At 36.5% G+C, this 15,058-nt stretch overlaps 1 protein-coding gene across 1 annotated transcript; it reads right to left on the bottom strand.

Annotated features, from left to right (window-relative positions):
- Positions 1 to 12,901: 12,901 nt before the first annotated feature.
- Positions 12,902 to 14,782, bottom strand: LOC132578617 (uncharacterized). Its single transcript, XM_060248813.1, has 2 exons — positions 14,576 to 14,782; positions 12,902 to 14,121 (listed from the first exon to the last, which is right to left on the bottom strand). Exons 1-2 carry the CDS (start codon positions 14,615 to 14,617, stop codon positions 13,429 to 13,431), a joined length of 735 nt encoding a protein of 244 aa, XP_060104796.1. The 5' UTR covers positions 14,618 to 14,782; the 3' UTR covers positions 12,902 to 13,428.
- Between the last annotated feature and the right edge of the window lie 276 nt (positions 14,783 to 15,058).

Here is a 15,058-nt window from a genome sequence, read left to right on the forward strand (position 1 = left end):
AGCTTCCAGAATCAATGCAAGACATTTTTGCAGTGATGAGTGTTCAGAAACTGCAGAAGAACAAGGTATTTGGATTTATTTAAAAGATACTTAATGATGGCGCATTTCTAATTGTTTCCAAGGATGAGACATCAGGGATAGGATGGGATGAAGGTTTAAATAAACATATGGAAAGCTTTAAAGTGCTGTCACATCACATGTGGATGAACCAGCTGGAAACATCATGGATTTTTGTTTTGTTGTCTCACCTTTCTTAAAAGTATTCATACTATTTGTTACTGAGATTCATATGTATTTTGATGCCACTTGTGAAAATACCTTTGAAGTATTCTTAAATATTAATGCACATACACTTACTTCTGCACCCAAATTGCAGCTAGTGTAAAATAATTTCCCTTTATCTAGCAGTAAGAAGGTGCTTTCATAATAATTGTGGCAAATGATACCCTAGGTAAAGTAAATATATTGCTCAAAGCAGGTTCACCTGAGTGTAGGAGAAATCAATGCTGGCAAATACTTTCTATACACATTTTGCAATTCTGTAAAGAATCCTGCCATTCTGGTAGCAGAAGTGCTGAATTTTGAAAGAAACCCATTCAAACGACAGCTCCAGACTGGATCATTATATCCTCCATGACTAGATTCAGGTGGGCAGCCGTGTTGGTCTGAAGCAGTTGAACAAAGCAGGAGTCACGTTGCACCTTTAAGACCAACCAATTTTTATTTAGAACATAAGCTTTCATGTGCTCTTAAGCACACTTCATCAGACGAGGAATCCACATAGTGAGCAAAGCCATACATAGCTGAGCAGAGCCATACATGGCTGGTAGGCAGTGGCCCAGAATGCAACATGGTACAGACTTAAGAACCAATGACATTGAAGTAAAATTATCTGGTAGGTGGTGGTTTAGAATGTAAAATGGTGGACTTCCGGGGTAGGAAAATGCTGAGCTGAGCTGCTTCTCATAAAGGGAGCAGGCTGGAACTTCTGTTCGGGGTAGTGGAAGGCAAACTAATGCCTACTGCCTACTTTTCTCAGTCAGAGATTAGTCCAAGATATGCACAGAAAACTTTGAGGAGATTTACCTTGGCTACAAGAGAGTCCCGGTGTGTGTGTGCTCCTTTGAGGGGTCTCTGGAGAAGAGTTGCATTTTCATCATCTGCAGAAGTTTACAGAGTCATTTATTTGACATAAGCTCGACAGAATCCTAACCTTCTTGGACATTACTAAACATCTAAAGCTATAAAAGACCGTTGTGGATCTGGATAACTTGCAGAAAAGGTACAGATTACTATCTTTCATTCCGGGACTATTTAAAGTTAAACAGAATAAATTCAGAAGGTGGGAAATGGAAAACTAGAAAGCTTGAAAGAAGAAGGGATGAAGAGGTGAAATTTGGATTTTTTAAATTTAAAGGACAGTGCTAAAAAGTGAGAAGGAATTTATTGTTTGGTCTACTTGCAGTTTTGAAAAAAAGAGCACCATTGTCACAGACCTGCAGCATACACAGTCAACACAGGAAGTACGTCAAGTATCGTGAGATCTCTATACCAGCGAAAACGGGATTTGGTGGCAAGTAAAACAGGAAGCATCAGGTGAAAAGCCTACTCTAGGATTATAATACAGTAGAAAAACATCGGCGGCTATTATAAGGAGGTCAAAATTAAAATAATATTTTGTTCGGGACATTAAAAATTGTTGGAAATAATTGAGGTGGTGATGAAAAGATAAATACTATTGGACATTATTGTTAATAATAGATTTTAGAAGCTTTTAAGGGGAAATTTTTTTTAAAGGGAAGTAGAAAGTTGCGACCGCCATTTTGAAAGAAATAAAAACGTTTAAAATTAATATCTCAGCCTAGGAGGCTCTGAGGACGGCAGAATTAGGCTTGTTGGAAAAAGCAAGCTCTAATCTTTTGAACCTGATAGTCAAATTTTAAATTGGTGAGAACAAAATTTTCGGTGTTTTTAAATGTCAGAGCATAAGCAAACCCTTACAAGGGCTACTTTTCTGGAGAAAATGCAGGAACAATTAGAGGCAATGGAGGCTAGAATGATGAAAGGTATGAAAGACATGATAACTGCCTCTAAGAAAGAAATTATAGAAGAGATTAAAAAAGATATTGAGGATCTCAGAAATGAGTTTGAGGAAACATCTAAAAAAGTGCAGGAGGTTGAAGGAAGAATGAAAGTACATGATTCCACCTTGTTGAAAATACAAGAAAAAGTGGCAATCCATGACTGCAAATTGATGGAGACTCAGATACATCTGAGAGGAGTACCTGAAAAGGAAGAAAGTGACTTGAAAGAATTTATAATAAAGATAATTGCAGAATTTTTGGAGGAAGATCCTGAAGACACTAAATATATGTATGACTATATGCACAGAGTGAATTCATAACCTACTAAGAGATATAGTCATAACCTACCAAGAGATGTGGTCATAAGATATATGACAAAGGAAATGGTGGGAAAGATCATGAATAAAAATTTTGAAAAGACATTGATCGTGGGAGGCAGTAGAGTAAGAATCATGATGGAGTTACCAAGGCAAGTGATAAATGACAGGAGCACATACAAAAAACTGACAGAGAAATTACGAGACAATGAAATGAGGTATAGATGGATAATACCTGAAGGTTTGAGCTTTGAACTTCAGGGAAAAAGAATTACAATTACAAATGAACAGGAACTGCGTAGATTTTATGAAGAACATAAAGAATTTGCACCATGATGGATTACAAACTATTATCTTGGAATGTATATGGATTAAATTCACCACAAAAAAGGGCACCATTTCATTGGATTAAAAAGAAAAATTGTAATATAGTTTGTCTACAAGAAGTACATATAAAACAGAAGGATTATAAATTTTATGGAATAAACAATTGGGATTAGAATTTCATTCCCTGGCTGAGCAGAAGAAAAGGGGAGTGATTTTTTATGTTAAACAGGAATTGGATCCGAAATTAGTATTTAAAGATAAAAATGGAAGATTTGCAGCAGTAGAAATAATATTGAATGGGGAAAAAAAACATTGTTATTGGGACTGTATGCACCAAATGGGGCAAAGGATGTATTTTTAAAGGATATTATACAACAACTTGATGAATTGACATATGATCAAGTTTTTATAATGGGAGATTTTAATGGAACAATTCAGAATCCATTGGATAGATCTGGACAAAAAAAAATAATAAAGAAGGAAAGTTGCCAAAATCTTTTTTTAAAATTGGTTAAACAAGAAAATCTGGAAGATATATGGAAGAAATTTAATCCTGAAGTACAGGACTATACTTTTTTTTCAGCAAGACATAATTCTTTCTCTAGAATTGACATGTTGTGGGGCACTAAAGATTTGGGCCTTATAACAAAGAAAATTGAGATTTTGCCTAAAATAGGAGCTGATCATAACCCAATAATGTGGATTACAAATTCGTTGAAAAAATCAAGAAGATGGAGATTAAATGAAGATTTGTTACAGAATAAAGAAATAGTGACATCTCTAGAAAACAAGACCAAAGCTTTCTTCCAAATAAACGACAGAGAAGATATTGAATTCCAGACGGTGTGGGATGCCTATAAGGCAGTAATGAAAGGAATATTGATAACATTGAACAATAAAGATAAGAGGGCAAAAGATAAACAGATGTTGGACATTCAAAATGAAATAAAGAAAAAAGAAAGTGAATTAAGGAAAAGACCAGGGAAAAAGAAAATCATGAGGGAGATTACAATATTACAAACACAAATAAGACATTTGTTAAATAAAGAATTGGAATGGAATTTGAAAAAATTACAGCAAAAGTCTTTTGAGGGAGCAAATAAACCTGGAAAATACCTGGCCTGGCAATTCGAAAAAGAGAGAGAAAGTAAAATTATTAGTAAGATTGTGGCTGATGGAAGAGAGATGGTGGATCAAAAGGGAATAAAAAGAGAATTTTTTAAATATTATGCGAAACTATTTAAGGGTGTTAAAATAAAGAAAGAAAAGATGGAACTGTTTTACAAAATATTAAAATAGCAAAACAGAAAATATGAAAAAAGTTTTGAATGCGCCAATTGAAAGAATAGAGATTGAAGCAGCGATCAATGCAATGAAAATTGGAAAGGCACCTGGGCCAGATGGATATACAGCTAAGTTCTTTAAAACCTTTAAAGAGGAATTAATACCGAAACTCCAAAAATTGATGAACATGATAAGATTAAAAGGTAAAATACCAAATGCATGGAAGGAAACAGTGATTTCGTTAATTCCAAAAGAAGATAGAGATGTCACGAATGTAAAAAATTATAGACCAATTTCATTATTGAATAATGACTATAAAATATACACAAGAATACTGGAAGAACGACTTAAGCAATATTTGATAAACTTTATAAAGGAAGATCAAGCGGCGTTTCTCCCCAAAAGACAGATAAGAGACAATATTAGGACTGTTGTAAATATTGTAGAGTATTATGAAAGACATCTAGAAAAGGAAGTAGCATTATTCTTTGCGGGTGCAGAAAAAGCATTTGATAATCTTAACTGGGACTTTATGTTTGCAGTTATGGAGAAAATAAAGTTGGGAGAAGACTTTATAAGGATGATAAAAGCAATATATACTGAACGTGCAAAGCTATGTATAAATACAGACCTTACAGAAGATATGATAATTAGTAAAGGTACAAGACAAGGGTGTCCTCTCTCTCCATTGTTGTTTATAATGACACTTGAAATCTTGCTGATGCAAATTCAAGAAGACAAAGAAATAGAAGGATTAAAAATAACAGGATTTACTTATAAATATAGAGCATTTGCAGATGATATAATGTTTATAAATGAAAATCCCACTCAAGTAACACCTTTGCTTTAGCTAAAATACAAGAGTATGGAGAACTGGTGGGATTTTATATAAACAAAGAAAAATAAAAAAAATTATGTAAAAATATCCAAGTAAGTAAACAAAAGAAGTTACAAAAGCTAACGGGTTGTGAAGTTACCTCGAAGGTAAAATATTTGGGTGTGGAGATAACAATGAAGAATATTGATTTGTTTAAAAATAATTATGAGAAGCTATGGCATAAAATGGATGAAGACATGATAAAATGGAATAAACTTAATTTGCCATTGCTGCAAAGAATAGCCACAATTAAAATGAATATTTTACCAAGAATAATGTATTTATTTCAAACTATTCTGATTGTGAAGGACAGCAAACAGTTTATCAGATGGCAGAGGAAGATCTCAGAATTTGTGTGGGCTGGGAAGAAACCAAGAATTAAAATGAAAATTTTAACAGATGCAAAAGAGAGAGGAGGATTCCAATTACCAGATTTAAAACTATATCATGAAGCAGTCTGCTTAGTGTGGATAAAAGAATGGGTGATGCTATTAAACAGAAAAATTTTGGCGTTGGAAGGTCAGGGAAATAAATTTGGCTGGCACGCTTATATGTACTATGGGAAAAAAAAGATGGATGGTTTTTTCTCTCACCATTATATAAGAAATAATTTGTTGAATACGTGGATGAAATATAAGAAATATGGCAATGAGAGAAAACCATTACAGATAATGCCAGCAGAAGTGATAAAAATAACAGCTGAAGAGGGTGAAGAAAAGTGGTTGTCATATAATCAGCTATTAAAAATACAAGGTGGTAAAATAGAGCTGAAAACTGCGAAAGAGTTGAATAATAAATATGACTGGTTTCAAATGCAACAAATAAAGAGCTTGGTGGAAAAAGATATCAAAACTGAAGGAATAAGAAAAGAACAAACAGAAATGGAAATAGTTCTGCTTGGAGATAATGAAAAATTAATTTCAAAACTATACAAACTGCTTTTAAAATGGTCTACAGAAGATGAAGTAGTGAAATCTCAAATGATTAAAAGGGCAATTAATGTAAATAAAGAAATACAGATGTAAACTTGGGAATATCTTTGGAAGAATTCTGTAAAGCTTTCAACATGTCATAGTATCAAAGAGAACTGTTTTAAAATGATGTATAGATGGTATATAACTCCTAAAAAGTTGGCAAAGATAAACAATAAGATGCCAGATAGATGTTGGAAGTGCAAAAAACATGAAGGTTCTTTTTACCATATGTGGTGGACTTGTGAAAGAGCAAAAAAGTATTGGCAGATGATTCAACAAGAAATATCTAGGATCTTGGGATATGAAATCAAGAAAGTTGCAGGGGCTTTTCTGTTGGCATTATATATGGAAAAATTTCCAAAAGAAGATAGAACTATAATTTGGTACTTGCTCTCAGCTGCTAGGACATTATATGTGCAGTTGTGGAAGCAAGAGAAAATACCAGAGAAATGGGATTGGATTTTAAAAGTTATAACATGGAGTGAAATGGACAAATTGACAAGAATTTTAAGAGACTATGATCTAGAAACTTTTAGGTTGGCGAGGAAGAAGTTTAGAAGTTATATAGAAAAAGAGTGGAAAATAAAAGGACACTGGACAATTTTTGATAATGATTAAGTCTTAAAAGAAAGAAAAATAGAAATTTTTGTTTTATTAGTGGTACCTTTAAATATTAGTATTTTAAGTATACAACACTGGTGGGGGTCAAGTAACGGGGGAAGGGGGAATAGAAAAGTAATATATGGGATAGATAAAAAGTAATAATGTGAAGAATTGATTATTACCATAAGTTACTGAAATAAAATTGTTTTTAAACTAGAATGTAAAATGGTACAATGACAGAATAGTAAAATTAACAAATTGAGCAAACCTTTGATCTGAGTAGCATGAGCACGTGAAAGCAACAAAACAGCACTATGTCAAAATGTGAGATTGTCTGTCAATTACAATGGGAGATGGGTTCAATATATGTAATGGGATAAGCAACCAAAGTCCCTGTTTGAGTGTGTCAATACAGCTAAAAGAGAAATACATTGGATAGTGATGTTCTTGTCCACGTAATTTACTTTTTAACATGTAAACATAATTCTAGTTTGCCATAGGAAAAAGGAATATAACAAAATATAGTGAAAATGGCTAAAGCATATGTAGTGAGATATACAGCCAATATTCCTATTTTAAGTATGTCAATACAAATAATTATACTGATACACAATTCTAAAGAGAAACACACTGGAATACTGTGGATGTATAGCTATACTCACTGTGGCTGTAGCGTAGAGCCTGGCTGTATACAATGGATTGTTTGGTGTATTTGGGATGGTAGCTGGAGGCATGAAGGTATGTTTGTCGGTCAGTAGGTTTCCGGTACAAAGTGGTGTCAATGCGTCCATTGTTTAGTTTTACAATGGTGTCCAGAAAATGTATTTCTTGCATAGACTGGTTCATTATCAGGTTGATGGTAGGGTGAAAGTCATTGAAAGCCTGATGGAATGCGTCCAGGGCTTCTTTACCATGTGTCCAGAGCATAAAGATGTCATCAATGTAACAAAGGTATAGTGTGGCTTTCAATGACTTTCACCCTACCATCAACCTGACAATGAACCAGTCTATGCAAGAAATACATTTTCTGTAAAACTAAACAATGGACACATTGACACCACTTTATACCGAAAACCTACTGACTGACAAACATACCTGTATGCCTCCAGCTACCACCCCAAACACACCAAACGATCCGTTGTATACAACCAGGCTCTACGCTACAGCCGCATTTGCTCTAATCCTGCTGACAGAAATTCTCACCTGAGAGCTCTACAACAAACCTTTCTGGAACTAAAGTACCCACCTGATGAAGTCAGGACACAGATCAACAAAGCCAGAATGATACCCAGAGAAAACCTGTTACAAGACAGACCCAATAGAGAAAATAACAGAATACCACTAGTGGTCACACACAACTCTCAACTTAAAACAGTTCAACGTATCATCAACAATTTACAACTTCTTTTGGACAGTGACAGCTCTCTTTCAAAAGCACGGGGGGGGGGGTAAACTTTTTCTTGCACACAGACAGCCCCCCAGCCTCAAACAACTCCTCACCCACAACAATACAGCATCTCATCTGAGCATGGACACTGGTACCAGAGCTTGCAATAAACCCAAGTGCCAACTTTGCTGCCACATACACCCAGACAACACAATCACTAGGCCTAACAACATTAACTATACCATCTCAGGCTCATTCACTTGTTCATCTTCCAACATTATATACGGTATGCCATTAAATGCCAACAATGCCCTTCAGTTCTCTACATAGGGCAAACAGGACAAGCCCCACGCCAAAGGATAAATAGACACAAATCTGTCATTAGGAATCATAGAACTGAGAAATCTGTGGGAGAACACTTTAACCTTCCAAAGCATTCAATGGGTGACCTCAAGGCAGCTATTTTACTGCAAAGGAACTTCAGGAACAGAATGGAGAGAGAAACTGCTGAATTACAAATTATTATGAAACTTGGAACAAACACCTGCACAGGACTGAACAGGGATATTGGTTTTTTATCTCATTACAGATGCTAAACCCACTCTCAGTGAATATAGCTATACATCCACAGTATTCCAATGTGTTTCTCTTTTACAATTGTGTATCAGTATAATTATTTGTATTGACATACTCAAAATAGGGATATTGGCTGTATATCTCATTACATATGCTTTACCCATTTTTACTATATTTTATTGTATTCCTTTTTCCTATGGCAAACTAGAATTATGTTTACATGTTAAAAAGTAAATTAGGTGGACAAGAACATCATTATCCAATGTATTTCTCTTTTAGCTGTATTGACACACTCAAAGAGGGACTTTGGTTGCTTATCCTATTACATATATTGAACCCATCTTCCATTGTAATTGAAGACAATCTCACATTTTGACATACTGCTGTTTTGTTGCTTTCACATGCTCATGCTACTCAGATCAAAGGTTTGCTCAATTTGTTAATTTTACTTTTCTGTCATTGTACCATTTTACATTCTAAACCACCGCCTACCAGATAGTTTTACTTCACTGTCATTGGTTCTTAAATCTGTACCATGTTGCATTCTGGGCCACTGCCTACCAGCTATGTATGGCTCTGCTCAGCTATGTATGGCTTTGCTCACTGTGCTGGATTCCTCGTCTGATGAAGTGTGCTTAAGAGCACACAAAAGCATACATTCTAAATAAAAATTGGTTGGTCTTAAAGGTGCAACTTGACTCCTGCTTTAGCCTCCATGATTGTATCTAATCATGTGTGAAAACTAGCTAACCTAGTGACCATTATTATATCTTATGGCAGTTGAGTCTGTAAAGTAATTATGTGTTATGGATTCTTGTATTATGGGAGGGGAAAGTTCTTTCTATCCACTTTCTCTAAATCATGGTTAATTTTATCAACTTCTGTCATGTTTCTTCTTTCTTTTTTTACTAAAGAAAATTATTCCATACTTTTCATCCTTTCCTTACAAAGAAATTGTTCTTGCCCTTTTGGGTTAGGTTTAGGAAGCAACAGTAAAGGGGAGACTTAGACCAATTCCACAGTGCTGTTGCTCCACCTCCGGGCTTCTGTTTTCATAGGATCAAGCAATCAATGCTGTGTGGGCACATTTTGACCCGCGGCTCCCTCCAGTTCTCCCAGCGCCTTCCCAATCTTCTGTAATTACAGAATGTATTTATACCAGTATTAAGTTACATCTTTTGTTTTGCCTTACATTCTGGCTTATCTGGTTTGGCAGCAGGAGGAAGAATAGTGTCACTATCAGTCAAAGCTCCTCTGACTTCCCCCTCAAAGGTTAACATGCATGGTACTGGATTCGTTCCATCTTACAAGTGTTAATAATTGATCTTTTGGCCTCCATGGCCCTTATCATCTTCAAGGCCAGAGCTGATGTTAAGTAGTGAGTTCAGATGCTAGAGTGATTTCAGCATAGTTTGTTATTTAGTGAGAACATACTCTAACACACGCACGGCAAGCCATAACTGTATACACAAAAACTCCACCCCAAACACACCTCCGACATTTAAACAGTCCAGTAGAAAACAGGTGTTCAGAATCCTTCATTCGCATGATTGAATCAACTGGTTATTTCCTGATTGGCTGCCTCAGCAAGAGGGGCCAATCTGAGTGCAGTTGCCAGAAGCTGATCTAGCAAAGGGTCTTTGCATGAAGCTCCTGTACACTACAGCTGAGAAATGGTAATTAGCTTCTTATGAGAACTTATGGCCCACAGGATGGGCGGGAGGAGGTCAAGAGTGGCAAGGTAATTTCCTAGAGGATTCCAGCAATACTATGCACTGATTGGATGTCATCATCAGCTGATGCTGTTTGGCCAGACAACTATAATTGAGTTAAGAACCTAGAAAAGAAAGCTGAATTGGATTCTGATTAAAGCCTGAACTATGTCAGGGGTGGCCAACAGTAGCGCTCCAGATTGTTTTTTTGCCTACAACTCCCATCAGCCCCAGCCATTGGCCATGCTGGCTGGGGCTGATGGTAGTTGTAGGCAAAAAGCATCTAGATAGCTACCGTTGGCCACCCCTGAACTATGTCATACTTGAATTGTAATCACTATCCAACCTATATAAGTGATACTGTGATAAAAATGCTGTACTAACATAAAGAATTATATATTTGTGTGGTTCACATAAATGTACAAAATTATTGCTCGAGTGTAAACATCCAAGTAGTACAAAAGTACTGCAAATACATGCATATTGAGGTGCCAATCACTGTTTGCATATTGACGAAAGTTCCTCTGGTTCTGATGGTTCTGACACCTCTCCAACCATCAGAACCAGAGGAAATTTTGTCAATATACAAGCAGTGATTGGTGCCTCAGTTAAATCGTATTAGAACTCCTTGGAGAGTTGGGCTTAAGACTTGTGCGTTCGACCTGGGTGGCTTTAGAAGGCAGTTAAACATCCAGATGCCTTGTCCGGTCTGTCATTTTATCATTTGAGGAAGAGACTTCCACAAATGATTTGTTTTCACCCCCTTTTGTCTCACTCATGGCAGGCTCTCTTGGGCTGTGAGGAGTCTTTTATTGTTCATTATATTTGAAACCCTATATTGGTTTCAAACCTTGTTGACCTCCTACGTAGGACATGTGTTTTCTGAAAGTGCATAGATTTATATTCTAGGAGGAGTGTCTTTTCGTAACCGAATACCATATACATGTATTTGCAGTACTTTTGTACTACTTGGATGTTTACACTCTAGCAATCATTTTGTACATTTACGACTTAATGAACCGCACAAATATATGTTATAATTCTTTATTATTTTGTTACTACAGCGTTTTTATCACAGTATTGCTTGTACACGTTGGATAGTGTACAACCCTCTTAGAGTTTATTCTGAATTGACCCTCCTAGAGTTTATTCTGAATTGCAATTGTCAGCAACATAGAGAAGGCTTGAGCTATGGCCTTTTGACTCTTGAATTAAGGTTTGAGCCGCCTAGCACTGGTCCTGGAAAATGTTAAATAACTAAGTTAATTTTCTGAAATAATGATTCTGAAATAATGTGTTGCATGTAGATTGAACCTTTATTTTGATAAAAATGGAATAACACTTTATAAACCTTTTATTTAGTTAAAGAAACATCTGCTCACTTGTATGCAATAACCCTGGGGACCCATGGGGTTCAGCTTAGGACTCCCTGACAGCTGCAGAACAGATTTTATTTAAATACTTACCTATTTGAGTAAAGTTTGGTTTTCTTAAGAACTGCAGCATCTTGGTACTGGAAGGAAGTATGCTGACGGCTCTCCCTTCTAGCTCAACAGATGAGAGATTCACAACTATGTTAATTCCTCCTACAACATATTTCAGTTCAATGATCACATTGTTGTCATTACAAATGGAAGAAAAACTGGAAAAGTGCCAGCACCAGCTATCACAGCAAACATTGAAAAAACCTCAGATTTACCTTTGTTACACCTATGCTTCCTTGGAGATTCTGTGCAATATGCTTCCATCTTTTTAATGGACGTTTCTGTTTAGACCTAATTCTGAATTTTATATGTCAAAAATAGTATTTGTTATTTACATCCCCTTGCATCATTCTTCCCTGTATTTTGGTTCATTACTAAAAAAAATATCAAGACAAAGGTTTGAATTTGTACAAAGTGGACACATGGAGTAGTATTCACAGTTGCAGTGCAGAAAAACCCGTTATGCTGTTGAAGTTTTGAGAAATGTTCCTGATGAGTGGTCTGCTTTCAAGTGATATGCATATTCATTGCCCTTAAAGGAAAACCAACAAAGGAATTTGGATGAAGGCACTGTGGGGTTTTTTTTATATTGTATTTTATGGGTATATAGGGCAGTATGAGCCAACCAACAACTGTGCTAAGAACAGCAGAGTGAGTTCAGGTTTCCGTAAATACAGCCACACACTTGCAAAACATCCATTGAGAAATGAGAGCTATGTAAGGAGACACAATGGGACATTTCAATATGTTGACTACAAGTGCAATAACAAGCTCACTGGCTGGATAACCATTATATGAAGCAGGCACTGAAACACAAGTAAAGTACTGTGGAAACAGATGCTTAATTGTTTAAAATAAACAAACTCCCTTTTAAAAAAAAAAAAAAAAGATGACATGAGGCAAGGTAACACAGGTTGCTATGGTTTTGATGGGCCTCAAAGGCCTTCCTTCCATTTAGGCCAAGGACTCAAAAGCTAATGTGCTGCATGGATGGGGATTTTCTAGGACAGGGGTGGCCAACGGTAGCTCTCCAGATGTTTTTTGCCTATAACTCCCATCAGCCCCAGCCAGCATGGCCAATGGCTGGGGCTGATGGGAGTTGTAGGCAAAAAACATCTGGAGAGCTACCGTTGGCCACCTCTGCTCTAGGACAGTAGTACTATGGTGTGGTTGCTTGGGTTGGGGATGGCTCTGACGTCAGAAGCCTGTATGGCGTCAACACAAGCTGCTCTAATGTGTCACAAGCTGTGGCTAAGAAAGTACTTGAACTATATATGATTTTTATTTATTTATTTCTCATTGACATCTAGGTGGATTACAGAATATAAAAAACAGTGTAACAGAACCAAAAAAAGACAACCAATGAACAATGCTAAGTTTACAAACTTAGAAAACAATATGAGCTGCAGACTACCTGGTCCTCCAAAAGATATTCTGGTCACCACAAGGTTTTCTCTAAAACTGCATGATCCATTTGATCCACTGTGTTTTGCCACTGGGGATTAATTAATCTGAGGAATCCTTAGGCTCACAAGAACTCTCCTCTTATGCATGGTTCATAAATTCGACATTTCCCCTTTCATGAAAAACCGCAGTTGGTATTTCTGCAGCACAAGTTATGGTTTCCTAACCAGGGCTGGGGTCACACAAGACATGTAGTCTGGAATTGCCAACATTTTTTTAAAATGGAGAGTCCAAAAGGCCTTGTGATCAATCCATTGCACTCAGGGTTTTCTGTGGTTCTCCCTCCCAACCCTCAGTTTTTCAGAGCTGATACGGAACAATATAAATGATATCTTGGTTTTAAATGGTCTTGCAGCACCAGCTTTCCACTTTTAAAGGCAAAAATGCTTTGATGCACTGGAACTGTGGTTGGGTTGGTGATGTGGTTGGTAATGTCCTGTCAATCTTGTTTCCACTAAAATAATAGAAATGTGCTGAATCATGGTACCTTCCCCATAATTTTAAACAGCCACTGCAATGGGCTAAACCAGGAAAGGTCTGATTTGATAAAATTGAGGCAGGGGAGCATGAACTCTTGGTTCTTTTGTTCTTTCTTTTGTTGCACATGCAGATTTTAAAATCACTTTCATTTCCATTAGGATGTGGAGGGGAGAACATTTTGTAACTTTTTGTCAGAGTAAGGGAGCCTGTTTCTGCTGGTGATGGCAAAGAGACCAAGGAACAAAGAATGCAGTACCAGCTTCTATCAGGAGGTGCCCAGGGGGCTGAGACAGCACCCAGAAGGTCACAGACAGGGTGGGAGGAAGACTTGCTGACTGATGACTGCTCGATCATAGTTTGAAAGGTTAGAGTGGTTGGTTTTGTTGAAATATTGAAACATGGCTTGCTGTTAAAGCAATAAAGTTGTGTGGAAGGTGAGGAGGGGGGGTCCCAACTTAAGGTGGGGCCTGGCGTTGTCCCAGAATTACAACTGATCTCCAGGCTACAGATGTCCATTTCCCAGGAGAAAATGGCAGCTTCTGAGTGCATTGCCTTAAAGTAATATGAAAATCAGAGAAGGAGTCAGGGTACATACACAGAGTAATAAGACTTGCAGAACCATGGCAGTGCTATACACTATATGAACACACTACTCTTACAGCAACATTATTGTAATAATCAATAATCACAATGGTGACAGAATAGAAAAATACTTGACAAAAATACTCTGACAAAAAGTTACAAAATGTAATGTAGAAATTAATTATATAATCCATATTTCATTTATTACATTGTGAAGGGGTAAATAATAAAGTCCAAATGTTAAGTGCATGCTCTGAAGTCCACTGGGTCCAATCCAGATGAAGATGCTGGCCCTTTATCTTTCATTTTGAAAATAATTTTCCACTGATGGACTATACAATAAATAACATCACAATGATGATTATACTATTTCTTATAGCATCATTTTACAAACAAACAGGACCATACCAGTTTGGAAACTTACCTGTATTCTACCACTGACGGCACAACTTTTTCCACTGGACATTAAAGTCTCCTTCTGTGAATAAAAATGTTTTACTTTTCTAGTCAGTGTCTGTTCATTCCAAAACCTCTGTACAATTCCATAGGTTGAAGCATACTACCACAACGGTTCAGTTTCTGACACCATTTCATTACTACCAAATCAATCATGCTTAGAGCTGGGCATCTTAAGATCATATACAACCAAAGGGCTTAAAAAACCACTAGCAACAAACCCAGCTGTAAATCATTAAAGTATTTAAAGTGACAGATCGCCATTAAACCATATATTGCCATGTTATTACAAAATCATAACCAGGTGAAATCCACTGCTTGGTTCAAACCTTTTGGAAAGTGTGTCTGTAGATGACGTATCTAACACATCTCTCTATGAGGTAAAGCCTTAGTAACATCAACCCTGTTATATTTTTCAATATTGACAACTTTCAGAATTACAAATTTAAAG

This window comes from Heteronotia binoei, chromosome 10 (assembly GCF_032191835.1).
Source record: "Heteronotia binoei isolate CCM8104 ecotype False Entrance Well chromosome 10, APGP_CSIRO_Hbin_v1, whole genome shotgun sequence".
Lineage (NCBI taxonomy): Eukaryota > Metazoa > Chordata > Lepidosauria > Squamata > Gekkonidae > Heteronotia > Heteronotia binoei.

Excerpts from the sequence above, each read along its gene's own strand:
- LOC132578617 (XM_060248813.1), bottom strand. The coding sequence starts at position 14,617 with ATGTCCAGTGGAAAAAGTTGTGCCGTCAGTGGTAGAATACAG. Across the intron at positions 14,122-14,575 it reads CCGTCAGTGGTAGAATACAG|GCAATGCACTCAGAAGCTGC; the intron begins GTAAGTTTCCAA and ends TATTACTTTAAG.